General features: G+C 41.2%; 1 protein-coding gene across 3 annotated transcripts in view; it reads right to left on the bottom strand.

The window, feature by feature from the left end:
* ARVCF (armadillo repeat gene deleted in velocardiofacial syndrome) overlaps positions 1 to 27,038 on the bottom strand; it is a 269,995-nt gene that overhangs the window by 2,736 nt on the left and 240,221 nt on the right. For all 3 annotated transcript variants that reach the window (XM_018556965.1, XM_018556966.1, XM_018556967.1), the window contains 8 exons: positions 15,609 to 15,736; positions 13,303 to 13,453; positions 11,313 to 11,505; positions 10,197 to 10,308; positions 7,284 to 7,374; positions 6,814 to 6,867; positions 4,962 to 5,053; positions 2,341 to 2,455 (listed from right to left, as the gene is read on the bottom strand). In XM_018556965.1, coding sequence (XP_018412467.1) covers positions 2,354 to 2,455; positions 4,962 to 5,053; positions 6,814 to 6,867; positions 7,284 to 7,374; positions 10,197 to 10,308; positions 11,313 to 11,505; positions 13,303 to 13,453; positions 15,609 to 15,736 — 923 coding nt within the window. In that variant the 3' untranslated portion in view covers positions 2,341 to 2,353. The remainder of the gene's footprint in view (positions 1 to 2,340; positions 2,456 to 4,961; positions 5,054 to 6,813; positions 6,868 to 7,283; positions 7,375 to 10,196; positions 10,309 to 11,312; positions 11,506 to 13,302; positions 13,454 to 15,608; positions 15,737 to 27,038) is intronic.

Here is a 27,038-nt window from a genome sequence, read left to right as displayed (position 1 = left end):
ATATATAGCAACTTTGTCTATGTTAAGGAGAAAAGTGTGCAAACCAGTCTGGGTGTGACATCACAATTTAACTACCCATTAAAAAGTTGAAGTGTTAAAGCAGCACCAATATTTTAGGACACAAATATATACAGGGCAGCTTGGAGACTGAATACTCTATACAGGTATCATTTCTATGCTCAAATATCTCCCATGATGTTAGGAGGGGCTGTGAGGTGTCTTGTCCATTCAGAGCTGGCTTCTCCAGTGTATGTTAATGAAGCTTATTAGATAAACACAATCCTCATATTTCTGTCCCAAGTCTTTCTATAAGGAGGACAGACCACTATGAAAGGGCAAATAAAAACCTGGAATCAGCCATGTTGCCTGCTTTAACAAAACATCTAAAAAAGTAAGAATTTTTTAAAAGTATATTTTCAGTATGCTGTGTGAATAGGAACACATAACGAACATATGGGAAGGTTTTCCTAAATTTGACTGCAAAAGTGGAAATACACTTAATTTGGCAGCTTGAAGCACCTTATGCATTAAAGTTATCACCCAACTCATTGGCCCCTCCCCATAAACCTTTTATTTCTATGCCAGCCTTTATAAATGTCACAGTTTTAGAGATTGACCATTCGATTTCTCAAAGAGTGCAAAGACCTTCCTTTATAACACGTTTAGGTGCAAAAATCTGAAACCCAAACTTCGTTTAAATGTGTAGCACAATCAACCCCTTTGGTATGTTTAAGGTGCACCATATTATTCCTGGTGTTAAAAATACAAACTATTCGGGATAAAAACTTTACTCCTCTACAGTGTTGCAGCTATTATCTGCAACAGCTGTGACAGATTCCCTTTCTCTGTCAATGCAAACCAAACTTCAATGCGAGTCAGCATTTGTTCAAGAAAACACTTTCATAATAGCCACAAAGCCCATAGAGGATACTTCTGAACTGTGTTCTCTCTAGTGACGGTTATATTTGTTTAGGGAGAGCACATGAATCATACACTGAATTGCACAGAAGCTCACATCCCACATTTTGGGAACTTGATGACCTTTTAGGGCAGTGTTTATATACTTTGTTAACCGACGGCAATGGATTACCAATTTCCTAATATATTACACAATCTTGTAGATTGAGGTCATATTTGGGACCCATTAGTAGCCAGACTGTACCAGCCTTCTTTCTACTGTAGCAGTGTCACAGTGCATCTAAATCTAAAAGCAATGCAGCTCATCAGTGCTTGGATGCCTTCATTTTTTTTCTCAGAGCTTACTTCATTTACACCTGGTAATGCTGCAAATAAAACGGCCCCCTACTCCACTGTATGTATGGAGGGAGCCATATCACGGACTGATTTATTCATCACAGGGATTAACTAATTTGTTGGATAAGCTTTGTGCAACCTGACAAATTAAATGGGGGGGGAAAAAAAACTTTTTAACAAGTGTCCACGTCAATCTATCAGGCTCCAAAACAGCACTGTGTGCATTGCAACAGAAGACGGACAGAAGTCTGTCAAATGTTTTACTTGTTGAAAAAGGTTTTGTAAGGCAAAGCCTTTAATACATGCTGTATTGTAACAAAGAGGTCCTAAAAGATTGGCTTAAAGGAGAACTATGAGGCGAGTGCTTTTCACTCATCCTCATAGTTCTAGCCGACCTGTGGCAATTAAACTGTCACAGGTCGGCTCAGTAGATCGGGAAGTGAGCGAACACATACCGACGTTCGCTCACTTCTTGATCCAGTCACGGCAGAGAGCCGTGACAGGGGAGTGGCTGGATTCCCCCCGCTCCGATCCTCCAGCGCTGACTGGCGGAACGGACTGGGGAGGGGGCGGGTACAGCTGGCTCTGCCTCTAGATAGGCAGAGCCAGCTGTCACCCACGCAGCTGGGCGGATCCAGACATAATTGTCGGGATCCGTTTTAGCTGTGGCGTCTCTGTATACGACTGAGCTTTGGGTGACGAGAGGACGCTAGTTTGTGTCCTCCTGTTACCCTAAGGATAACTATGGGGAAAAGCCCTAACCACATAGTTCTCCTTTAATAATGGTTGTGGTAGTTTTCCCCAGACATCACCAAATAGGCACAGCTAGACTGTCCTTTACTATGCTAGAATGCATACATTGGCAGGGCAGGTAAACTAAAACATCTGAACAAGATACATGAAGAGGAGTAGACAGCAGAGCAGAAAATGTGTGCTTTTAGGGAATTTCCTGGAAGGAGCAGAGGTTTAATCATGCGCTAAGACAAACAAGTTATCCTCAGTGATTTTTGTTGTTGGGTTAAACCGATACCTCCAGTGCAACAGGTTACATAAGCAAGATCCCAGAGACACATAAGACAGACCTACCATGCATGCAAATCTAGACCCAGGAGTCAACAGGCTGCGGTTTAGTGTCGCGTGCATCCACCAGATTGACAGTAGGCCTGTTACTCCGGGTAATGTGTTTCTTATTTGAGTCATTCTGCAGCAGCAGAAAAGGAGAAGAGAGAGTAAAACAGATATTAATGCCAGGAGAGGAGCAACACCAGACAAGGCTTGTAAGAAAAGGAATTAGTTCATACAGTGAGGAGTTATAAGAGTGGCAAAACAAGCAAAAAGAGCAACAAAAACAACAGACTAGTGCAACATTTTATAAAATACATTCAGATCAGCATTCAAATTAGGAATTACCCAAGTGATAATAAATATATTCCAAAGTTAACACCTTTCAGGTCTTGCTTGTTAGTGAACCAGGATGAGTCATGACTTAAATATATTACAGACCACTAAACCCAGTACATGTCAGTGATGTAGAAAGCCTTGTAGGATCATGGCTGTAACCAGACTTACAGGAGATGGGCTTTGCAGACGGCTTGCTTGCAAAACCGATGCAACTGTTAATTCACCACACCTCTTACAAATTTCAAGGAAAAGTGCAGGGAGAGTAAAATATACTCTGCCCACAGCTCAGAGCCGTCGCAGAACACTGCAACTGTCATGCACCGGCTCCAATACCAAGAACTGATCGTGTAAGGGCTGATCGCTCACCTCACAGTCTTCTACCTGCAGAGAACAGTGACCGTCAGTCAGTCACTTCCCCCTTGCAGGGATTCTCCTCTCCCTGTTCCTCCAGTGCTCATTGGAGGGACAGACAGGGGAGAGGGTGGGCACAGCTGGCTCTGGCTCTAGAGAGGGAGAGCCAGCTGTTAGGCAGCGGGGTGAATCCTTACAATATTGTCGAGATCTTTTTCCAAGCTGCAGTGCAGCTCTGCACAATCAGCATACAGTGGGCATTAGTCCACTACAGGCTGACTTCGGATCACAGGAGTACATTAGTAAATACATTCCTGTGACCCATAAGAATAGTAAAACAACAAAAAAAAGGTTTGGCTTTACTTCTCTTTTAAAGGGAACCAGTGAACAGAAATAAGGAAGCTTCTACAGCTGGAGACATAAGCTCATCTGAAACCTAAATATACAACCTAGTGAGTCACTGACCTGGAATGGGCATGCCAGGGGAGAGGACAACTTTTTTCAGACTTCTGACATGGAATAAGCATGCATTCAGTTAATTCTGAAAAATCTACTTTTTTCCATGTTAGTGACTTGCTAGTAATGAACTGAGGATTGGGATAAAATCCCTGTAGCCTGCCCCTTTAAGACAAGTCAACCTAAGAATTCAACTTCTTTCTGTCCTCTTTCTTCAGTTCACTTTAAATTTAGCAGCAGAGGCTCTTCAAGGTCAGTCACAAACTATACAAAATACCTGTAACTAAACTACTAAATAGACAGAATATATATTTATTTTAACAAGGTTTGCCTAGCTTAATTTATTATGGTATTTCCTTAGTCCATGTTAGTCTATGACTACCATAAAGTGTCTGTATGATGTTAAAGGTAGGTGCACTGAAGGCAACAATGAAAAGGAGAAAATTAGTATGCCATAGTGGCCAGGAAAAAACTTAGCTTAGGGCAACATGGTGTTTTAGAGTTAAAAAAACAAAAAATAAATACAATCTGTAAGATGAGTTATGAGGGCCACTTTCCTAGTGATGATGATATCAATGAGCATCTTCCACATAGACCAAGCTTAGTATTAAAACAATAAAAACAAACAAACCATTTGATGGCTCAAAGGCTAACCCATGTTTAATCTAAAATGTCAAATTTAGTACTGTAGCTCAAGAAGCCTATTCCCTTGTATTACGGTACACTGCAATTAAGGAAGCAACCATTGCATTAGATAACATGGCCCCACCTAGTGGCCAACACACAGAATGCGTCAGGACACTTTGCTTGCTCTAATCATGAACAATACGTGTTGAACGGAGAGACAGGCCTGTATTTAATGATTATATTGACCCAGACAAATGTTAAATATTGCCATTTTGTACAGGAGCTCAGAGATGTGACACCACAGCGGTGGTAGTCTGGTAATATTTGTATAAACTGAAACATTACTGCAAGAAACAAGAATTTGTAGAACTACTAAACGCATATATCGCAAGAGAAAAGGGAGGTGGATTCAAGTTTCCTGATCTAGTCATGTGAGACTTGCCCCAACTTTTCCTTTTGCTGAATTTACCCAGAAATTTAAAGGGGTGGCCAGAGGAGGAAACATTTTTATTTTGTGGCTTGGTTCCGCCCCCACCCCCTATGCTTTCAATGGTCCATAAAAGTGGTAAAAGCTCTGTCAATTAATCTAGAAAGTTAATTATGGAAATGTCTGATTGGTTATCACAAAATGGTACATTTAATATACATTCAAGGAGTCAAAAAGCACCGTCATTTGCTAAAGTGACCTGTGAGGCCTACACCAATGAGAGGAAATATTGTATACTGTATGCCATTTATATTGTAAACAAAATCAGGAATCACATAAAGGTTTTTGCTTCCGCTTATGTGTTAACTTTGTTTGAGAGAACAGATAACACTCCCCCAGCAATACACAGACTGCTACATCCATTCTCTTCTCATGGACAAAATACCTTCAGGGGCTCCTTTTCTGATAGATCTCCCATGTTTTCATTTGACCTGTACTTGCGTTCCTTGTCCCTGTGGTCAATAGTGGAATAGCCATCTAATCGGAGGAAAACAAGTTTAAGCTTTGCCCATGGAAAAAGAAATAAAATGCACTGGTAAATGAAGTTCTGTTATTTAGGCTTGGTCCAAACCTTTTGCTTTTGAAGCTTCAGTGCAATTTTAGTTGCACACCACACACAGTAAAGGAGAAGGGCACTGTCCTTAGTGGCCCTCCCCCAAACTGAGCATGATTGTTTCAAGTACCTAAACCACAGCTTCCTGAAGATCTTTGATGTGTAGTCTGCCTGGCACCACATAGCCTTGCTTCCCAGTCTTGCACCAAGTTCCCTGTGCATGTCAAACCAAGACTCCTGAGATGTCAATATAAGACCCAAAATATGCTAACATTCTTTCTGTAGAAGTACCTGGAATGTAAACAGGCAGGGGGAGAGTGCAGGACTAGGAAGGTCTTAAACCAAGGCTGCACACAGACAGACATGGAATTTGCCTGTTCTCCCTGTGCTTGCGTGCATTTCCTCCCACATTCCAAAAAGACATGCTGGTAGATTATTTGGTTTGTATCTACATTGACCCGTGTATGAGATAGAAGTATGCACGCGAGATAGAAACCTTAGGGCAAGGAATGATGTGGATGTACAATATGTAAAGGGCTGTGTATAAATAAGCACAACATTTTTTGTAAATAATCATTCATTAGTATAGCCTTGAAATATAGTGTTTATGCTGCAAAATGAGGCTGCTCTGACTGTATAATAAATTCTGATTGGCTGTGCTTAAGGCTTAAGAATTAGCTGGGTTTTGCATTTTGCAAAGCTGTGCAGTGAGTTATCAAGATGTAGTGGTGAGGGAGAGAGGAGGTCACAGACATGACATTTCTCATGGTGTCAGCTGACTGTACATTAGCTGCTCTCCTATTGGAATAAAATGCAGTAAAAGTATTAAAGAGTAATATGAGCGCATTTCAAACTGCTTAATTTTAAGGCAAAGTCCTGATTTTCTGGTTGACTGGCGTTCTTTGAAAGGTGCCTATCAGAACAAAAAAAAACATGGAAGCTGCCATTGATGAGTTGTAATTGAAGGCAGATGCTGTGGGGCTGGAGTCATACTCATTCTTTATTCACTACTCTGAGACAGTGGTCCAGAACACACATGTGAAGCATTAGGACACCTAATGTCCATACGGTTTCCAGATCATTGACTCACCAAACAGTGAAGGGAAGGTGAGGATGACAGCCCAGGAGCCTGTGTCTTCAAACACAAGTCAGTACTGGCTGCTCCTAGATTTCTATCCTGATGGTTTGTTTTTGTAAGACTAAGGTCTAGTTCCCACCAGCCCAACTGGATCGCATGCCAGCCAGTTCCCCGTGTTCTGGGGCGGGAGGGGTCGTGGTGATGCATTGAAGTCAAGGCACCACAGCCATGCCCCCTGACCGCAGTGCCATCTCCCACATCCGAATGCGTGGCACATTAAAGCCTGTGTTCCGGTCTGGTACGATCAGAAAAAAAAAATTGTGCATGCAGCATTTTTTCCTGACAGCACCAGACCGGAACGCAGCCATTGACGTGCCACGCGTCGGGTGCAGGCGATCACACAGCGGATGGGGGAGTGTGGCTGCGGTGCCATTGACTTCAATGCACCGCCACGCCCCCATCCACCCCAGAATGCAGGGAGCCAGCCAGGATGCAATCGAGTGCGTTCCAGCACCAAATTGGGCCAGAACGCACTGGGGCTTGTGTGAACTAGTCCTTAGTTTATTAAGTGAAGAGGATTGGGGTCACTGTTCATTGTTTACTTACCAGGCCCGAGTTCACCCATGGGGATCATGTCACGGCTTCCAGACTTCTTGTTTGCTGAAACATTAGAAAATGTTTATTCAGTCAGCCATTTCTACATCCTGTACATTTTACAGTAATTTTTGTAATCATTAACAGGTATTTATTATCGAAACCTTCTGTCAACAGGAATGAGAGCTCAGAGGTGTATCACTACGCTCTGGCTTAACTTCTCCCATTGTGCCCCCATAGGGGAATTTGTTAAAGCCATAGTGACAACAGGGCAGTGCTTATTTACGCCAGCAACAGGTTGCTATGACTAGAATGTAGTACCGACATACATTAAATTGTTGTCTGAGCCTAAACAATGAAAACCCAGGCCAGAAATGTCAGCACTTCCATCAAGGCTACTAATATGAAGATCCCAACATGTCAAACATGTATGTCATAAATACACAGTCAGCTGCCACCTTCCTAGGAAAGAAACTTCTTACTTTGGCTTTTATCCACCAGAGGCAGTGTGCTGTCATCAAATCCAGATTTCCCATTACCTTTCGATCCCTTAGGCAATGTTGATGTTGCAGACTGTAATGCAATACAATAAATAATTAACATTGTTTGACAAATAAGGAAGAATGAACATTCTTTGCTAGAAACTTGTTACAAGACTGTCAATCACACTGAAGTGAAGTAGAAAGGATTTCTGTCAAATACATCATGGGAACAATTGTTAGGGGAAAATGCTTCAAGATTTTATGATTATTAAATGATACCTTAAAGTACAACTGGAGAGGAATTAGAAGACCTGTCAGGTTTCTATTGCTGTCTGTGTTCCTATTAGGGAGATTCACCTTCTCCATTTCTCCTGCGGACAGTTCTCGCTAAATGTGAAAGAAAATCCCAAATTTTGGGTCACGACATAAGGGGAGACATCTTCCAATGGGGACACTAGTTCTGGTGACCCTGCTGACCACCAGGTATTTCCCTCCTACTTCCTGCTGTGGCTAATGAGCAGGAGGTAAAAGGGAATCCTCCTGAATGGGACAGAGATGGCAACAGAAAAGCTGACAGGGGTCATAACCCTCTCACTATTCAAAACTAAAAAAAATATGTTGGCTTCAGTTCTCCTAGTTTTAGCTTGGTGATTAAGATGCCTAAAAGCCACAATGTTTCCATGTTTTTGAACTATAGATATACAATTCTATAGAAAGCCACAGGGCCCTTTGGCAATTTTAACAAGGGTACTCTGCCTATATCTCAAACAAATCGGCCTGTATTACATATTTGCAAGCTCAAGAAAGCCTCAAATAGCGGTCAAAAGTGGGAAATGGGTGTGAATGAGAAAAATCCTACTTTAGTCTGTGCAAGATCATACCCGAGCACCTATCCAGTAAATATAGGTTGTGCCCCTGGATCTCATAGGCCCAGGAGTGGTTCCACTTATCTATTTACTGGACCATATGTAGAAAAGTTTCAGAAAAATAAACTAACCTACATGATATTTACTATTTAAAAATCAGGGTTGAACAAATCCCACGAGCCGGGTAGCCAATGCTCCCTAAAAATTACAACTGGCACCTACTTTTGAGGTTTTCACTAGTTGTTGTCAATGGAGCAGATTCCAAAGAAAATCCTGCCAGCTCCTGGTTTGGACAGACTGGCTCCTAAATTCCCTATTAATTTATCCAGCCCCGATTTGGATACAAGTTATTTTTCTGTGCAACCAAAAATGTATTTTTGGTGCATTAAGGCCCTGTTCACACCAAGCGTGTTCCAAGAGCAGAGCAGTTACAGACCGGATCAAAACTGCATCCAATGTATTCCAAATGGTATTTTGGGCTCTAGTTCACACCACAGCGTTCAGTTCCAGAGCATGTAAAAAAAAAATGCAGCAGCAAAACGGCCCGGAGCACGCGGCACAACCCACTGCACTGCGTGTGCAGAAACTCATGCAGATCTGCTCTGCATTTGGTGTGAACAAGCCCTAAATATTCCATTACATACAACAATAAATTCTATATTAAAATGTCTTGATTCAGAGTGATGGATAAGGAAAGATTGTGATTTATACCACAGTGTGAGCCTTTGAGTGAGAAGCCTGGATGTGTATACACTTCAGTCTGTACACAGCATGAAGACAAAATGCTTTATAGCACCACCTTGCATGTGAGCAAAGCCATCCTAATCCTGCGCAGCACTGCAGAATATAATAGCAGCTTTCACACCATAATAACATTGTAAAGGTTGCCTCTGAGAAAACACGGATAGTGGGCCAAATTGTGCCTTGGTTATGAATATCTGGAGGCAAGTCTCCATCTGATAAAGATGCCTTCTGAGACTGAGAAGCTTATATGATGCAACACTCCTCAGTGCTGCACAGTTTATTAAAAGGAGAGCAACACATAATGAGAAACAGCAGCTTGCTAAAATCTTTTCACATTACTGTCTCTGTACGATATAAACAAGTACCAGATTAACACAGAACTATTGTTTTTATTAGCAGCTTTGCATTCATCTGGCAGGAAGGAAACCATCACTGGTAAATTTAATATGAAACATTACTTTGTTAATCTTACAGCATACTGCGTAAATACATACATAGATACAGTATGAATGAAACATCCTAATACATATTATAGATTTAAAGAGGCCATTACTGCCTGCAAATTGTAGTTGCCTTGATGTCACTCTCATCCTCTGGCTTTTTAGGCCGAGGCAGCAATGATAGCCAGAGGATTTGTAAGCACCAGCCTATTTGAAATAAGTCACACAGAGATGTGCAGACGTTCTGTGAACTCTATAGGCACAGTGTTGCGTGTGTACAGCACTAAACTTTACGGGCCAACACTACATGGTATAAAATCAAACACACTGACCTCAAAACCTCCTTCAGTTCAGTGCTGACACAATGTGCATGCACACAGCACACTCTGCAGAAAGTCCAGTTAAGTGGTCATGTCTGCTCCTATTCCCTTGTGTTTTCATGTGGTCTTTATGAAGCAGGTTAACCTTACACTGCCAAAAGGTGTATGTGTAGCTATGACGGCAACCCGCAGATGCTGCAGTGCCGTCCGTCCGTTTTTTTACTACGGGCGGACGGCAAGAGGTTAAATTTGTTACCCAGCATTACAAAGACTGCATGAAAAATCTTCACAGCATAACTTCACCCAGGCTCATTAATAGTCTTCCTCATCCTGATCACAACCCAGAAGATGTAAAGTCCGCAGGGTACGAATATACTGTACAGTATTATTCCCTTTAATACAAGAATATGGAAAATGGCAAGGTATAGATTGTATCTACCAATATGATTAAGTCAATGTTAAGAAGTAACTTTGAGCTAATCAACCTCCATGCAGTCAATATCCAACTGGGTACGGGGTTATTTAAATATCTGCAGGTCATACCTGGAAGTTTGCCTTGTTCCACCCTTCCTTCTGAAGAGCATTTCGAAGTTCTTTGTAGCTCCAAATCATCTGTAGGACATGGGAAGCAGCCTTCACCTCTCTTGGAGATTGACTGAAAAAGGATAACAGGGGAAGACACAAGTTATTTTCAGGAAACCAACAGTGCACACAAAGGCCAACATATGAAAAGCGCACATAGCACATGTACTTCCCCCTCCCTTTTAGATTGTAAGCCCTCAGGGGCAGGGCCCTCTTTACCATCTTGTCTTGATTTGTACTGTGATCGTAATGTCTTCCTTATATTGTAAAGCGCTGCGCAAACTGTTGGCGCTATATAAATCCTGTATAATAATAATAATAATAATAAGTGTTTGCACCAGTATTGTGCAAACTCTCTTTCTGAATAGCAGAAATAATATTCTCCATACTAAAGTGTACATTTTGCATTTCATCACTGCCTGCTTTGCGTCAGATACCCTACAACTATTTAGTTACTGCAAAGTGTCCTGACTTCTATTACAAAGCACTCCACACTTACAATATGCCAGAAGGGATTACTACAAAAATGGAAACATTTCACAGCTCAGGTGCTAAAGCTGCAGATTCTTCAAAGCTGCGTTTCCCCAACCAGTACTGACGGACTAACAACTGGTCATTTTTAGCAGATCTTTTCCCAGAACTATAGGTGAAACCAGTGCTCTTCATTTAAACTGTGTCTAATGACCACAGCAATACAAGTCTCTGGAAGACTAACTAGCATGACATGTTCGTGTTTTATGAGGACCAGGATTGGGGAAACAGCGGTACCGTGGCACAGGCAACTCTAAAGAGTAGAGATAAGGTAAGCACAGTCAAAGCAAAAGGGTGGGGCGGGCAGAACAAAAATTGTATACCAAGAATCTCTTCCATTTCAGGAAACGCTGCCTCTGGAAATCACAATGTTTTCTTAGCCCTACTACACTTCACTGCAGTGTTCGCAAAGATGAGAGTTTAAGAAGGTCTTGAAATTGGGAAGCGAATTCATCTTTGATTGGATAACAGTATTTATTCAATCAGTATCTTCCACTACTGTTAAACACCATTTGACTATCTAGTTTTAGAATGCAATATGATCACCTTGATTTGTTAATAGTGATGAGTTTTTCAATTCCCTGTGTCTGGATGAGAGAACGTGCATTTTCTGAGCTGTCTGTGACTATTTCATGGATGGTATTCAGCACAGCTACGACAGTGTCTTCCTCCAAGTTCTTGGCAGGACGCTGCTGCCCTCCAGGCAGGTTTCGCACCAATTGACCCATGGCATAGTTGCCTGAAGTAGAAAGAGATATTACACAAAGTGTTATTGTATTATATATGTATATATGGAGAGGACTCTGGTCTGAACTACTGTGAATTGGAGGATCACCAAGTGGTTGACGCATAGCACTTTTTCAATCCTCCTATTTTATATTTAACAGTCAAATAAAAAGACAGTTAGCTGTGCGACGCGCTAAACTATGACCAACGTGCATTAAATCACCACATTCAATATTTACCAATGATTAAACAATTTAAATATTTCAAACTAGGCTAGGAAAGGGAATATTTAGATCTTTCAGTCTGGTCCCTAGATTGTTGCTTGAAAACCAGAACTTTTCATCTGTGCTATGCACAGACAAATGAGTCAATAAGTGGATACCCACAGAAACCATACTTTAGGTTGAAAAATAAAAGCTAGTGGTTGACTGAATACTGGGAGTCATAGCTTCACCTAGCCTTCATTCTTTATATATAGTTGTGCTCAAAAGTTTGCATACCCTTGGAGAATTGGTAATATTTGTACCATTTTTTAAAGAAAACATGAGTCAGCAGGCAAAAACACATTTCTTTTATTTCTTATGGGATTCATATTCATCTGTAGGTCATAACAGAATGGCACAATCATAAAACAAAACATGGCAACAAATAAAAACATGAAATTACCACTGTTCCGAAGTCTGCATACCCTTAGTTCTTAACACTGTGTATTGCTCCCTTTAGTATTAATGATAGCGTGCAGAGTTTTGTAATAGTTGTCTAGGAGGCCCCAAATTCTTGCAGGTGGTATAGCTGACCATTTATCTTGGCAAAATGCCTCTAGGTCATGCAAAGTCTTTGGTTGTCTCGAATTAACCACACGAGACCTATTTTGACATCCTTTTCCGTCTTTATGAAGTTCCACTGCCTTGTTACGTAGGTCTTTTGACAGTTCTTTCCTGCTCCCCATGGCTCAGTATCTAGCCTGCTCAGTGCATCCATGCGAGAGCTAACAAACTCATTGACTATTTATACACAGACACTAACTGCAACTTAAAAAGCCACAGGTGTGGGAAATTAACCTTTAATTGCTATTTTAAGCAGTGTCACCTTGTGTGTCTGTAACAAAGCCAAACATTCCAGGGTATGTAAACTTTTGATCGGGGCCATTTTGGTGATTTCTGTTCTTATGATTTAAAAAGAAGCCAAACCACTATGTGATAATAAATGGCTTCATATGATCGCCATCCTCAAATAAAAAGACACATTTGGCATGATCAGATATATTTTCAATATCAATGCCAAAATTTCAGGATTTCTGCCAGGGTATGCAAACTTTTGGGTTCAGCTGTATGTGATCCAGTACTGGAGCAGGAATAAAGTTAGTACACATTTTATTTAGGGACATTTTGATACATGTTGCAAATTCTGACTGACCAGCCTGCTGCTACAGAAAAATTGATTAGTGCTCAAACCTGTGACCAAATGTCACAGATTCAAAAGGTTGACCTAAAAATAAAGGTGAACATATTTTACAGCACAGCTTAGGCCTGAAGACCACCAAGTGCAGGACCTAACTTTCTAAATGAAAGTCACAGTACAGTATTCAAAATCAGATCACAGTTTACCATGAAAAATTACATCAGGAAACTGAAAGTACTAAGGTGACTGGTGGAAATAGAAACAATGTTGCTGTGGACCACGAGGACTATTGTGTCATGCAGGAAACTATCAGCACCATAACTGACCAAACATAGTGCACACAATTAAACAATTTCAAGTTTAAAAAAATACCACCGTTTAAACTGACCTAATTAATGAAGACACTCACCGATTAAGTCTTTGTTGCGTCTGTCCATAGAGAGGTTTCTCAGAGCTATGGCCACAGCTCTAACCACTTTGTCTGAGTCTGACTGAAGCAGCTCCACAAGCACCGGCAAGCCTCTTTCTTTGCGGACTGTAGCACGAATATAGGTTGACCACTGGAAGACAGAGTAGAACTTTTATTAAATCCCCTTATACAGAATGTTACAAGTGTTAAGGTGGGCACACACCTTACGATTATCGGACGACACTTTTCGTCCAATGATCGAACCGTCGTACGATTGTCGTACGGCGGCCCCATTATGCCCCAATTAGCCATAATTAAAGAAAAGCACCTGGACGAATTGCGGTAATCAATTTTCGTTTGCGCATGAGCAGTGTAGATCGTACGATTTTTGACGTACGGGAAACGCCACTAACCTTGCATTAATCGTACGATCGGCCAAAGTTTTCAAACATGCTTGAAAGTTTTAAGTCGTACGATTGTACAGTATTTACAGTTGCACACTGCCCACACCCCTTGCGATTATCGGACGAAAAGTCGATCGCATATGGTTATCGGACGATAATTGTAAGGTGTGTGGCCACCTTTAGCAGTAACGTGAATGCTGCTTTCTACAACAATTTGGTACATTTAGCTATAAGAAATGTGGTATGTGCAGCGTCTTACCTTACAATTGCTAATGATCTTTCACACTGCTTATGGTACTACTCTACTTCAAACAATATTATTCCAGACCTGAGAAATATGGGATAGTAGAATATGATAATTTTAAATGCTCTACACAAGCTCACTGATTGGCAGTGCTGCAAAGTAATAATTTATTCCACAGCGAAGAACACAGAGTCCGCTAGCTGTAAAAGAGCTGCATCTGGGGCTCCAATATGGATACGGGTAGAAAATGACACTACTTCTATAAACTTTAGCACCTACCAGGGATGAAACATGACTGTCCTAAGCTGGGCGCACACCTTACAACCATCGCAAGACTTTTGTCTTGCGATGGTTGTAAGGTAATTAAAAAAACGTACGCTCTGCCTATCTTGGACAGGCAGATCGTACTTGTGATGAAAAATGTGGATTTCCCATTACGCTTTACGCTAGCATCGCTAGGACAAATAGAAAAGGATGAATCTCCTGAGTGGGGAGATTAAATAAAATGTTTTGCCTTTACCTTCGACTTTAACCAACCCAACCAAATCGGATTTCATGTATAATGGGAGTTCCATGAATTCTCTTAGTTGGAGATTAATCCTGAATGCCCATTAAAAATACAAACATACAACTGAGGAAAGGGATGAGAGTAGATTATTAATCTCTGGAAAATTAAACGTGAATAAGGCCAGCGGGGAGCAGTCAGGGTGTAAGCTGAAATTTGTACTGATAATTAATGCAAATTTACACTATGGAAAAAAATCCATGGCACTTAGTACAACTAAAAGTATGACAGACTGCTCCATCCGCCTGACAATAGCCTCGCTCCTCATTTCTCTGAGGGCATCTTTATATGTGACGGATCATCAAGCTGAACCTTCAGCAGTAAAACTTCTGAGCTGAGCAAGTGTGAGGCAAATATGGCAGGCTGAAAGAAAAGGATTGTGAAAAAAAGCAAAAAAAAAAAGCAGACAGCATTGGAATGGCCATTCCATCGTGAATACCACCAGGATCCTGAAAATAACCATTTATCACGACAATATATGAAAACCTCCTCACACTATTGACATTTCTGGAACTTTGATGTGTGGTCAGGATAAAGTGGGCAACATTATAGTTAGTAGTCCCTCCCCCCCCAGGTTGCTAAAGCAGAAATCTGTGATGTTGAAAAATACTACCAACCCTATTCCACCATTTTAAATATCTTCTATCCTTCTAGTCTCCCAAAATCTGTATATATTTAACAAGGAGCATTCTTGTACATAAACCACTTCATGAAAACTGGGTTTATGTACAGCAGTCCCTTCTTTGAAACCCACAGGGCGACAGGGATACTAATCCTTCCCTGCTAGGTTTTTGGCTTGACATGCACACACAAAAAAAAAAAAAAGTTAGTACTTAAATGCATATACAGGTAAAGAACAAATACTGATGATAGCTGAATGGACAGTAGTTCTGACACATGCTCACTGCTGGACATAGGGTTAGTAGGGTTTTTTTTCCTTCACCTCGAGTGTTAATGTTACATAAAAACCAACGATGTGATTTAACAGTCGCTCATGCGTGCAAAACTGCTGACTGTTAGAAAGTGGGGAAGGTCACCATGAAATTCTCCTGAATGAGAGGCTTTGATTTGAAGCCAGTTGGTGCCTACTTACAGTCCAGTTGCCAGCGCTCAGATTCTGCAGAGCTCCTGCTGCGGCCTCCAGTGTGTTGTAGTTTTGGCTCTCAGTCAAGATAGAAAGATATAATCGTACAACCTCTGGCTGGTACAAAAGTTCAAAACCTAAACAAAACGAAAAGAATAAAAAGTTGGTTACATGTCTATTTTTCCTTTCAAAGGAAAGTAATCAGGGACATGTTGCATTCAAACACTTTCACTGATGTGCCGCTGCCCCCCCCCCCAATGTACTGGCACAACATAACAGAAATGCTAGGTATTCATCTGTGCTGGTTAAAAAAAGAAAGAAAGAAATGTCCACTTTTATAAACTGTTTTAGGACTGTTATAGTATTCTAATCCTAAAACAGATGAGAAAAGCTGATAGGGAGCAGGTGACATATAGGGTCAATGTTGCACATAGTGTATGGGTCAGCTACCCTTTTAACCACTTGGAAAGGTTGGGAGACAAAGTAAAATGTCTCTTTAAAAAATAAAATTCTAATCAGCTAATTTTCTTTAGCCAAATTACAATTGGAAATAAAATCTGGTTGTTCAGAGCAGACACTTTTCATTCGCATAAATACACCCGTTACAAGATTAAAGTAAATTAAACAAATTGCATCAATCTAATTTTACCTGAACCAAGACCAAAATTTTAGTTCTCCAGTTATTTTTCCAGATTGTAATACACAAGCCTTCCCTTTGACTTTCCCACACTTGCCAACCAAGTCTATGACATATGGCAATGCCGCCACAAGAGGGCAGTAAAGACATTCTTATGCATTGTCTCAAGGTCACAGCCAAGGAATGTTATGCACCAAGATATCTGTAATTTCCCAGGGTTTCCATCAACATTGTTTGAACCATTGCAGGCAAAAATAATATTGACCAATGAGCTAAACAGGGTTAAAGCATATGTAAACGCTAACTGAATATCATTTAGTTTGCTAAAGCACAGTGCATCAAATTGGATTTTGTTTTTAAATATAATTCATTTGTCATTTGCCATTTCTTGTCTACATATACTCTATACCCTCTACTAATTGCTGCGTGTGGCATTTCTATGGGCGGATTTCACGATAGGGACAATGGTAGACCACATCTGCACAATGCGTGTTGGCACATCGGCTTGTAATCGCCAATGGGAGTGACGGTGACAATGCAGGAGATCAGAACAGTGTTTTGTCACAACCTAACATGATTTCAATGAAAGCTATAGATTTAAAAAAGGAAAATGACTTTTGAAACGTGTGTAAATGTGTTAAATTACAAATGTTCATAAATGAGTTCATGTATACTTTAAAACTAAACAAGAAAAACAGGCTCTCTCAAACAAAGCAAATGATCTTTTGGAACAGACAATGGTTTTGGAGCCAAAAGCAACACTAACTTGACACTAAATGGGAATCTTAGCTTCAAGGCAAACTACTGCATCCAACCCTGCAAAGTACTTCTAGAGAGACATTGAACTATTAAAACAGATCCAGAGAAATGCCTTTCATAACAATGGAATTCAACTGTCTCCCATAAAGATAGGAAGTTTTCGTGCAGCATGGCTTGCAAAGACTTCCCAAGTAGTTGGGAATGGATAATAGAATGTGGTTAGTAATATAGGACCATCGAGACCCTTCTAAGGATTGCCTTAAGTCGGACAATAATGGAAATTGTTGCTGAAAGTAACAAATATGCTGCCATTGCCGTCCTCTACTAGATTTGCTACATGCTTGGCTGTAATGCCGATCTCAAGGGCTTTAATAGTTAGTAGTTTCTTGCCTCACTAGCTGCATATTTGTTTGGGCTAAATTATCAAGAAGATACTGAAACCAGAGAAAGCCAGGAAACTATCACTTTCAAAATGGTGTCAGTAATGGTAACCAACACACTTCTAAGATTCCCACTTACTAAAATCTACTGGAGGTCCACCCTTCCTAGCCCCCTAACCTAGTCTCCCACATTCCAACATTTAATTTGCCTTGCTGCGAGAGATGCATTCTCCAATGTTTACCTCCTTTGGGCAAATATCTTCTTAAGAGCTCTTGTTGACTTGAAAAGCGTGTCCCCCGATTTGGAGAAAGGCTCAATTCAAGTCTACCTGCAACAGCTTCCATAAATCTGCCCTTATGGCCAAATCCTGGAGCATTTTTAAAGGAAGGCTCCAAAACTTCTAGATTATGTTGAAGCTTGCCCATCCCTTCTTGCTTCCTGCACATTGCTAATGACCAGTGAGGCAGTCCATCATAGTAGTGGGCCAACAGGAATATGTAGGGGGGGAGGGTGTAGTGACAAGCTCCAACACTACCCTAAAGTGTTGGCACTTTACCTGACAGCCTGGCCTAAGATTCAGTCCTAATAGCAGGTTGTTGCTGCTGAGAAGATTTTCTGGAACACACACTATAGGAGTGCTCTCTGTGGACTTTCTGGTACTGGGGCTGTCATCCCAGTTCTGGCTTTACTACCTACAGAGTCACTAACAAAGCCTGTTCTCCTTAAAACACAAAATCAGCAATGGAAAGTATCATACTTTAATTATTAAAAGTTTACTTAAGCATAGGCAGTTCTTTCCCCTTTGTTTTGGTGCACAGTGATTGTGCTTCCCCCCAGTGCAATCTCATCAGTCTGCACATGCTGACTGAAATATTATAATCTAACGTGTCCTGTAATTTATACATTTCAGCAGCTATCCAGTAAAAATGTTGATTCTATTCGAAAGACAGAAATACAGGACAAAAATCAAGATCTTGTACATGCCATCAAGAAATTTCAGCACAAAAAGCATGAGACTGAGAAAACGTGTGTTCAAGGAAAGTAAACTGTAGTTTTCCAGAGTGTGAAGACACTCAATATATAAAAAGGTCCCTAGGTAAAGTCATACTTTCAGGTCGGTTATCTGTGAGAATTCAAAGCCATACTTCCAGAACCTCCGACAATCTGGCCTGCGGCAGGAAAGACCTTTTATCAGTCCATCAAAGAATTGTTTTAAATGTTTTATAAATATACTCACTTTGCTGAAATGAGGGAGATTTTGGTGGGATCCTGAAAACTATTGAAAAATGAGACATCCATAATATAGACCAATAATAATACTAAACGTTCTATGTTCTTGTTTTCAGAGAAAGAATTTTATACACACAAGTCAACAAGTTATCCAACAAAGCAGGTAACCCAACTGCAGATTCACCGGTTACATTCTACATTCCCAAGTGATAACAGATGCAAGCATTGCTTACAGCAGGGGAAGGCAGCCTTGGCACTCCAGCTGTTGTGGAACTACAAGTCCCATGAGGCATTGCAAGACTGACAGCCATGACTCCCAGAGACAGAGGCATGATGTACTTTCGCCGCAGTTGGACTGCTGCTGAGGTTGCCTACTTCTGGATTGAGTCAGCTAGAGGTTTCATAGGAAACATCATGGCTTGCAGATCCTGGTAGGGTAGTAAAGCAGCACAGCGTGGGTTGTGAGGATGGGGTGGGGGAAGTGTCTGGGGTATCTTTCCAGCCATCACAGTTAAGCTGGGTATACGTTGGTAAATTTTAGAACGAACTTTCATCAGAAAAAAAAAAAAACTCAGAACATTAGGTCATTTGAGACCTGACATTCGATTTTGGGATGAATGGACTTCCTTAAACAAAAAGCACATTTACTGTTAGAAATTGTTTCTGGAACAAACTAAATGTTATCCTGCTCCTTCACTGACATCACTACAGTCAAAAAACATCTTCGACTTGACCCCATTAACCACTGGAGAACTGAACGAACATTTGAATTTCTATTGGTGTACAGCCAGCTTTAATAAAAATACATCCTCAACATAGCTACAAACTGTCCCTGATTTAGATGGACTATCCTTTTGGCACCTTTTAAATCTGTATCTGTTCTCATGCTCTGCAGAACTTCTGTTTTGCAGCAGACTGCCTTGTCTCAGGAATGTATACACGGTGTCTGTGTGTAGGTTTGTATAGGCTTGTAACCTGAGCCAGCACTACAGGAAGAGGCCCTGAGCTGAAAAGGGAAGTTTTCCCCCAGCATGAGAAAACATGAGGATTTAAAAGGAAGAGGAGCAAAGAGAAGGGAAACAACCATGGATTACACTAAGGCACACATTACAGTATTAGTTTATGTTAAAAAATCTGAGGGTTTAATGTCACTTTAAGTCTGACACACAAACTGATGTAAATACTGCAAGCAGTCCCAAAATGCTCACATATTTTCCCCAGTTTCCTAATCTTCTTCATGAACATTCCCTTTCACAGACAAAGCACAAGTTTAAATGAAGGTAACCCGAGGCTAAAGCTGAACGATAACGAAAACACAATGGGCACGTACACATCCTGGGAGGCGTTGTATTTTATGACTTGTTGTTTTCCATTCACTCTGTCTGCAAGCAGCCCCCTGCTATTGTTTATGTATTTAGACAAGGACCCAGAGCCCCAGACCCTACATTCTTGGGCACGCAGCCACCAAACAAAATTGTTTGCAGCAGAAACTCAGACGCCCTACAACTCATGAGGAAGCAAACAGGTTAATGTACCAGCTGTTGAATAACTTAACACCAAATACCATAAAGGTTCATAGAAAGAACTTGCTTCAATGGTTGTTAAATTCCCAGCACTGTAAGCTGGCCATACACTGCTAGAAATTCATTTGAGCGTTCAAAATCGTTCAGAGCATTCCATCTTGTCATTGAGTCAAATCCTTTCTTTTAAAACCCCTAAAATGTTTGTCCAAGCCCGCTACTTGAATGGAATTCTGAGCATATTAAAAAGGTTCCTTTTGTATGATTTTTCCCAAACTAAAATAACATTCACGGTTAAAATTTTGGTGGTTCAAATAAAAACAAGAGTTCCATTCTGCACCCTAAATTCCTTTTCACTATGGTTGAAAATTAACGTTGATTAGGCCACAATAACCATTTGAAAATGGAATGAACATTGTGAAAAACCCAGCATGAACATACCCTCTACACACCCATCTTCACAATCCCCACCCATCCCTATTCAAGAATCAGAATTAGTGCTTGGAAAACACCAGGATAGTCCTCAGACAGCACAAAGAGCATCTGTAGGGTTAACTACTCCATGAGTAGTAGTAGTAACAGTAGTAGTAGTAACAGTAGTAGTAGTAACAGAGTTGTAGTAACAGTAGTAGTAGTAACAGTAGTAAACAGCAGCAGCAGTAGTAATTATGAATACTGCAACAATATCTCCAGTTTTTCAGTCTAGCTTAAAGCTTAATTCTTGCATACAGTTCCAGTGCGATACTAACCCCATTGTTTAGATTATAAATATATTTGTAAATGTGAATAGTAAAGTACCTGAATTTGTCTTAGCCCTCATTTACACCTAACCAAGTAGGTGCGATTTGGAATTCCTGCAGGAGGAACTTGCGATTTCCTGCAGCTTGTTATTCTTCCGTTTACAAGTGGCAGCTGTCACCCGTTCAAGTTAATTATCGGGTGACGGCGGCTGCATTTGAAAGCATCAGAATGCTGACACGCCGCATGTAATCATATGTGATAAAATTACATGTGGCTAGGAATAAATTACTATATCAATCGTGCATTCAGGGATCTTTATTACATGTATACAGCGCAGACAATTTATACACCTCTTTACATACTACACATTCACATCAGTCTCTGCTCTCAAGGAGCTTACAATCTAAGCTTCCTACCTCATATGCATACAGACACATATATGGGCCAGTTTAGACAGTTAACCTACCTGCATGTAGTACCCAGAGAAACCCCACACAAGCACAGTGAGAACATTGAAACTCCATGCACAAAAAGGGTCCTGGTTGGAATTTAAACCAAGGATCCTAATGCTGCAAGGCAGAAGTGCTATCGAGTAAGCTACTGTGCTGCCCACTTGACCAAGTTTTGGCTTTGCAGTTCACAATTCTGGCTGTGCTGTCCGTCAGGGGTGCCAAGATGATGAACTGGCTGCACAGAATTATAAAACCTTTGGCAGGCAAAAGGTTTCCTATATGCAGATTTCAGCTCAGCATTTAACTGTTTACTTGGCATTCAGCTATAAATTTGCTGGCAGTAAAGATTGCCCTGTCCATGGAAGCTCATGCGATTCTATAGAGCTTATCCGCAAGCTAGAATTGGGGGCTGGCATTTGCCACAGTCTGATATACTCAGTGCGCCTCAGAAGCACAGGAGGCACGCTGATGGTAGTATATAAGATTTTGTGTTCTATATTTCATAGCTAGTAAAGAGATGTGTAACCGCAGGAACAAAAAAATTGAGATCTCTCTCTCGATATATATAGATATATATATCTCTATCTCTATCTAATCTATATAGATAGCTATCTATATATAGCCAAACAAAATTTCTACAAGGCGAGGCAACGCTCAAATATAGCGGGGGGGCTAACATGTAGCCCCTGACATGTATTTCCTTGCAGTTGTCACTAACAGATGGTGGTCCCGCACGCACGCATGCTTGGGTAATTTGGGTCAGGGACCTTGCAAAAACAGTGTGCGTCACTGGAGAAGTAGAAGGCTGTCCAAACTTTTGCACATGCTATAGTCACATTTCCTGCAGTAACTGTTTACATTTTTTACTTTACAGAACTATGTAATCTGTCCAGTTGTCCAAACTTTATCATGCACCAAAACTAGGGATGCACCGATACCGGTTTTTCAGTACCGAGTACCGATACTTATATTTCGGTACTCAATACAGAGTACCGATACCGGTACTTCCGGTAGCATAGAGCCGTCTTCCCGGGCAATCAGGAAGCCAGGAAGGCTTCTTGATTGCCCGGGAAGCCGATCCATTCTGTTTGGCAGGCAGGATGCTGATTGGCTGGGAAGCCGGCTTCCCAGCCAATCGGCATCTAGGCGGGCCAAACAGATCTGCCAATATGGTGACATTACCCGGCACCCAATTCCACTCACATAGATCCTTAGCCGCATTCATTAACGTACCAGTCCCTCGGCCAGCGCTCTCCAAGTAGGCAGACAACGATCTCCAAGATCTCCCCACGTCTCCTGTGTACAGCGCCCACGTGATCGGCCCTCAGCCTGCTACTGCGCAGACTGCCCAGCGCCCTCATTCAGAAATCGTGTGCAAGGGCAGTAGCAGGCTGAGCGCCGATCGCGTGAGCGCTGTGCAGTGTGCACACAGGAGATGGCAGATCTGGCCGAGGGACTGGTACGTTAAAGAATGCTAAGGATCTATGCGAGTGGGATTAGGTGCCTGCAGGGTGGGGGTCGCGTTACTATATTATCCGATTTGTTTGCCCGGCTCAACACTGATTGGCTGGGAAGCCGGCTTCCCGGCCAATCAGCATCGAGCCGACCAAACAGCATGGAGCTAGCTTCCCGGGTCCATCTTTCCTCGCGGTACTGCCAGTCAGAGTAAATCTCCCTCTGACCGGAAGTTCTACTATCGGGAAAGGTATAGGAGCATTTGGGCGAGTACGAGCCCAAATACTCGGTATCGGCACAGATACTAGTATCGGTATGAGTGCATCCCTAGCCAACACCATAGGGGCCACGTCACATGCAATTATTTGTCAGCATCAGGACCGCTAAAAACTTGAGGGGGACGAAAAAAAACAAAGAAACCTACATTCATGCGTCACTTCCTCACTGGCTGCATGATACAGCCGGCATAAGAGTGGTGCATGGAAGCAGGTGGTTATTTCACCATGCACAATCTACCAGCCTGGAATATACTTTGAGGTTCTAGATTAGCAGAGCCAACCCAGTTCATGCTGCCAGCAGGTTCAGCTTCTGCTACTTGCAGTTTTCTGCCTGGTAATCAGTCATCTTTGTTGTAAACCATGCACAGAATATGGGAAGCAGGAACAGAAGTAGTTGCCAACTTTCAAATCATTTTCAGGGACATGCTGCTACTAAACTGGAGTGTTTTTAAAGTAAACCAGTTAATTTGCCCACTTGAGATAAAAGAACAGGTTCACCTGATATCTCTCCCGCTTTGCTGCAGATAATTAACTTCCTTGTGTTCCACTGCTACCCAATTTACCAGTCAGAACCCTGTGAAAATGCCATGTACTTCCAGGCATGGCCAAGCATATGACCTTCTCCATGACAGTAATGTGAGCCAGCTCAGACCAACAGCAAAAATTCCCTGTACTTCATGCTATAAAAGGTTGTCAGCTATGATTTTACACAATTGTGACCCTGGCATCACTCTGATGGCACAGCTACTCTGGTTCTAACAACACTTTACAGTTTGTGCACAATTAGGCAAGTGTGTATTTTGACAAAATCACCATTTTTATGCATATTGTCCAACTCTAAGCTGTATAAACTTGAAGGCTTACTGGATTTAAGCATATCAGGTTATGTGTATTTGTGTAATGAGGAAAGGTGTGGCTTTAGGAGATCAACACACAATATCATATCAAGGTGTGCATGATTAGGTAGCTTCTTTTCCTCAGGCAAAATGGGCCAAAGAGATTTAAACGACTCTGAAAAGTCAAAAACTGTAAAAAAAAAAAATCTTTCAGAGGGATGCAGCACTCTTAAAATTGCTAAGATATTGGGGCGTGATCACAGAACCAACAAACGTTTTTCTTTTTGCAAATAGTCAACAGGGCCGCTAGAAATGTGTTGTGAAAGACGCAAATTAACTGCCAAAGATTTGAGAAGAATCAAACGTGAATCTCCCAGTAACCCATTATCCTCCAGTGCTGTCATGTTTCAGAACTGCAACCTACCTGGAGTGCCCAGAAGTACAAGGTGTTCAGTGCTCAGAGACATGGCCAAGGTATCGAAGGCTAAAACCCGACCACCACTGAACAAGACCTAAGTTGAAACATTAAGACTGGGCCAAGAAATATCTGAAGACAAATTTTTCAAAGTTTTTATGGACTGATGAGATGAGGGAGTGACTCTTGACGGACCAGATGGATGGGCCCGTGGCTGGATCAGTAACGGGCACAGAGCTCAACTTCGACTCAGACGCAAGCAAGGTGGAGGTGGGCTACTGGTATGGGCTGGTATTAAAAATAAGCTTGTTGGACCTTTTTGGGTTGAAGGACTCAAAATTAACTCCCAAACCTACTGCCAGGTTTTAATAGACACTTTCTTCAAGCAGTGGTACAGGAAAGTGTCTGCATTTTTCAAGAAGACCATGATATTTATGCAGGACAATGCTCCATCACATACATTGGAGTACTCCACTGTGTGGCTACCCAGTAAAGGCCTTAAAAGATGAAAGAATAATGACATGGCCCCTTCCTCACCTGACCTAAGCCCTATTGAGACTTTGTGGGCTCTTCTTAAATGGGAGATTTAAAGTGAAGGCAAACCGTACACCTCTCTGAACAGTGTCTGGAAGGCTGTGGTTGCTGCTGCACAAAAAGTTGATAGTCAACAGATCAAGAAACTGACAAGACTCCATGGATGGAAGGCTTATGACTTATTGAAAAGGGGGGCTATATTGGTCACCGATTTTGTTTTTTAAAAGGTCAGAAAGGTTTATTTGTAAATTTTGAGTGGTTTGTTTATTATTCGCACTTTAACAGATGAAAACAAGTGAGATGGGAACATTTTCATTTTCCATTTAGTTGCATAATCCTGCACACTAATAGTTGCACAATAATTGTGCACACAAATATTCTCCTAAGAAAGCCAACCCCGCCCCCCCTTCCAGAGTACCACATTTTGTGTAAAATCAGCCATACATCTATGAAATAATCATCTGCACAATCACTACTGAACTTTTCTTCCTGCTATTTTTAGATGAGAACAAAACAGCATTCACCTTTTAATGCCTCAGTTTTTGGAAAGGACACAAAGCAGAATCAGAAAGAGAACTTCATGATTTTTTGATCAACTCACTATAAATGCATTCCTCCATTAAAAGACACATCAATAAAATATCCTGTATAAATTACATCTTCTCAAAGTGACCATCTTTATATATAACATGAATAAGTGATATGTTTCATTACCATCTTTGAGAAAGTAATTGCTACAACCGATAGTGAGGGGTCTGAGATCATACCAGGAGGACATGGGACATCCACCTCCCGTACCTTATGGTTTCTTTCAGCCTCTTTAATTTAACCAGGAAATTTTTCCATGAAACTAAAATGCGTTAGTCTTATCTGTGCACCGTTATTCATCCTGGCTGGAACACACTTTCGCAATTGAGTGCAATAACGGATAGGTACAGGTGCAATTTTTTGTCATTACATTTCAGGAAGAGATGATGGTCCCAATGACCTGCTGCTTGCTCAATGACCATTAGGATTGCAAATTACGTTCACCTGTTTTAGGGTGTGGGAAAAAAACCTCTGAAAAATGATCACTGAAAAATGAAAAAACCTCTGCAAAATGATCCGATTTAAGTTTGATCGGCTGAAACATTTCTGCTGTAATTATACGGAAAGACATCACTGCTGTTTTCTTTACAATTACAATAAAAGATAAGACCACATCTGTCACGTAGGATTGTTCATTTCTCCATTGCAAAGGGGTGTAAAGAAATCCTCTGTTTAGATCACACCACTAAAGAAAACAACCAAATCACATGAAGTGTATACACGGCGTTGAAAATGTCTAACTTGGATAAAGACACAAGGGCATCATTATCCTGGTTAAGAGGACCTAGGGCCAGCCTTACAGGGACAGCGCAACCTCCAGCAGCAGTCAGCATGGTCCCTTGAACACAGTTACTATGGCTACCTCATCGTCAACTGTAACAAGATATAATACAAAGCTGTTTATATAGTTAGGAGAAGTCACCAACATGGGAAGTTCGTAAAAGCTCAGGGAATATTACAGCAAAAGAAGAAATATGATGTGCTTCTCAACTCCATTTAATAACAGCAAATCAGACACCTGTCAACAGGAACCACATCTGTTGCATTCAGTACATGAACATTTACTGCCTTTTATAACTTTATAAAATCACAGGATCATCTGAGCTCAGCTTAGCATCCCCGAATGGGGCAAATTTTGCATGTATTTATGAATCTAGGCTCAATATATTATGCTTACTGAATCTACATTGATTTACAGGAAGCCAGAGTCCAAGAGGGAAGGAATCGTCCTCTAGACAGACCACGCATTTGCTGCAGTTCATCTGGGGTGAAAGATAGAGCAGTCTTAGCTGAATCCTGCACAGAGGCATGTATCCATACATAGAAACACAAGCCGAGCCTAATCAGGTTTTTTTTTTCCACATCTCTCTCAGCAAAGTAAAATGACATGCTGGCATCAAAAATAAAAGGAATTATGAAAATATGCTCATTAGAGTAATGTGGCTGTGACAGAGTAGTGGTGAAATAGGTGTACAGCTGCAAGCTTCAAAGGTTTTCCACCTCCAACTTCAAAGGCAGCATATTCTGTGCTTAAATATGCAAGGCCTTGGTGCTTTGCTTTCCCATGCTGGCAGTTAAATCATGCTAATGCCAGCTGGATTGAACATCTGTGG

The sequence above is a fragment of the Nanorana parkeri genome, unplaced genomic scaffold, assembly GCF_000935625.1.
Source record: "Nanorana parkeri isolate BGI_ZX_2015 unplaced genomic scaffold, ASM93562v1 scaffold260, whole genome shotgun sequence".
In the NCBI taxonomy this organism is placed as follows: Eukaryota; Metazoa; Chordata; class Amphibia; order Anura; family Dicroglossidae; genus Nanorana; species Nanorana parkeri.
This window is presented reverse-complemented; position numbering and strand designations above follow the sequence as displayed.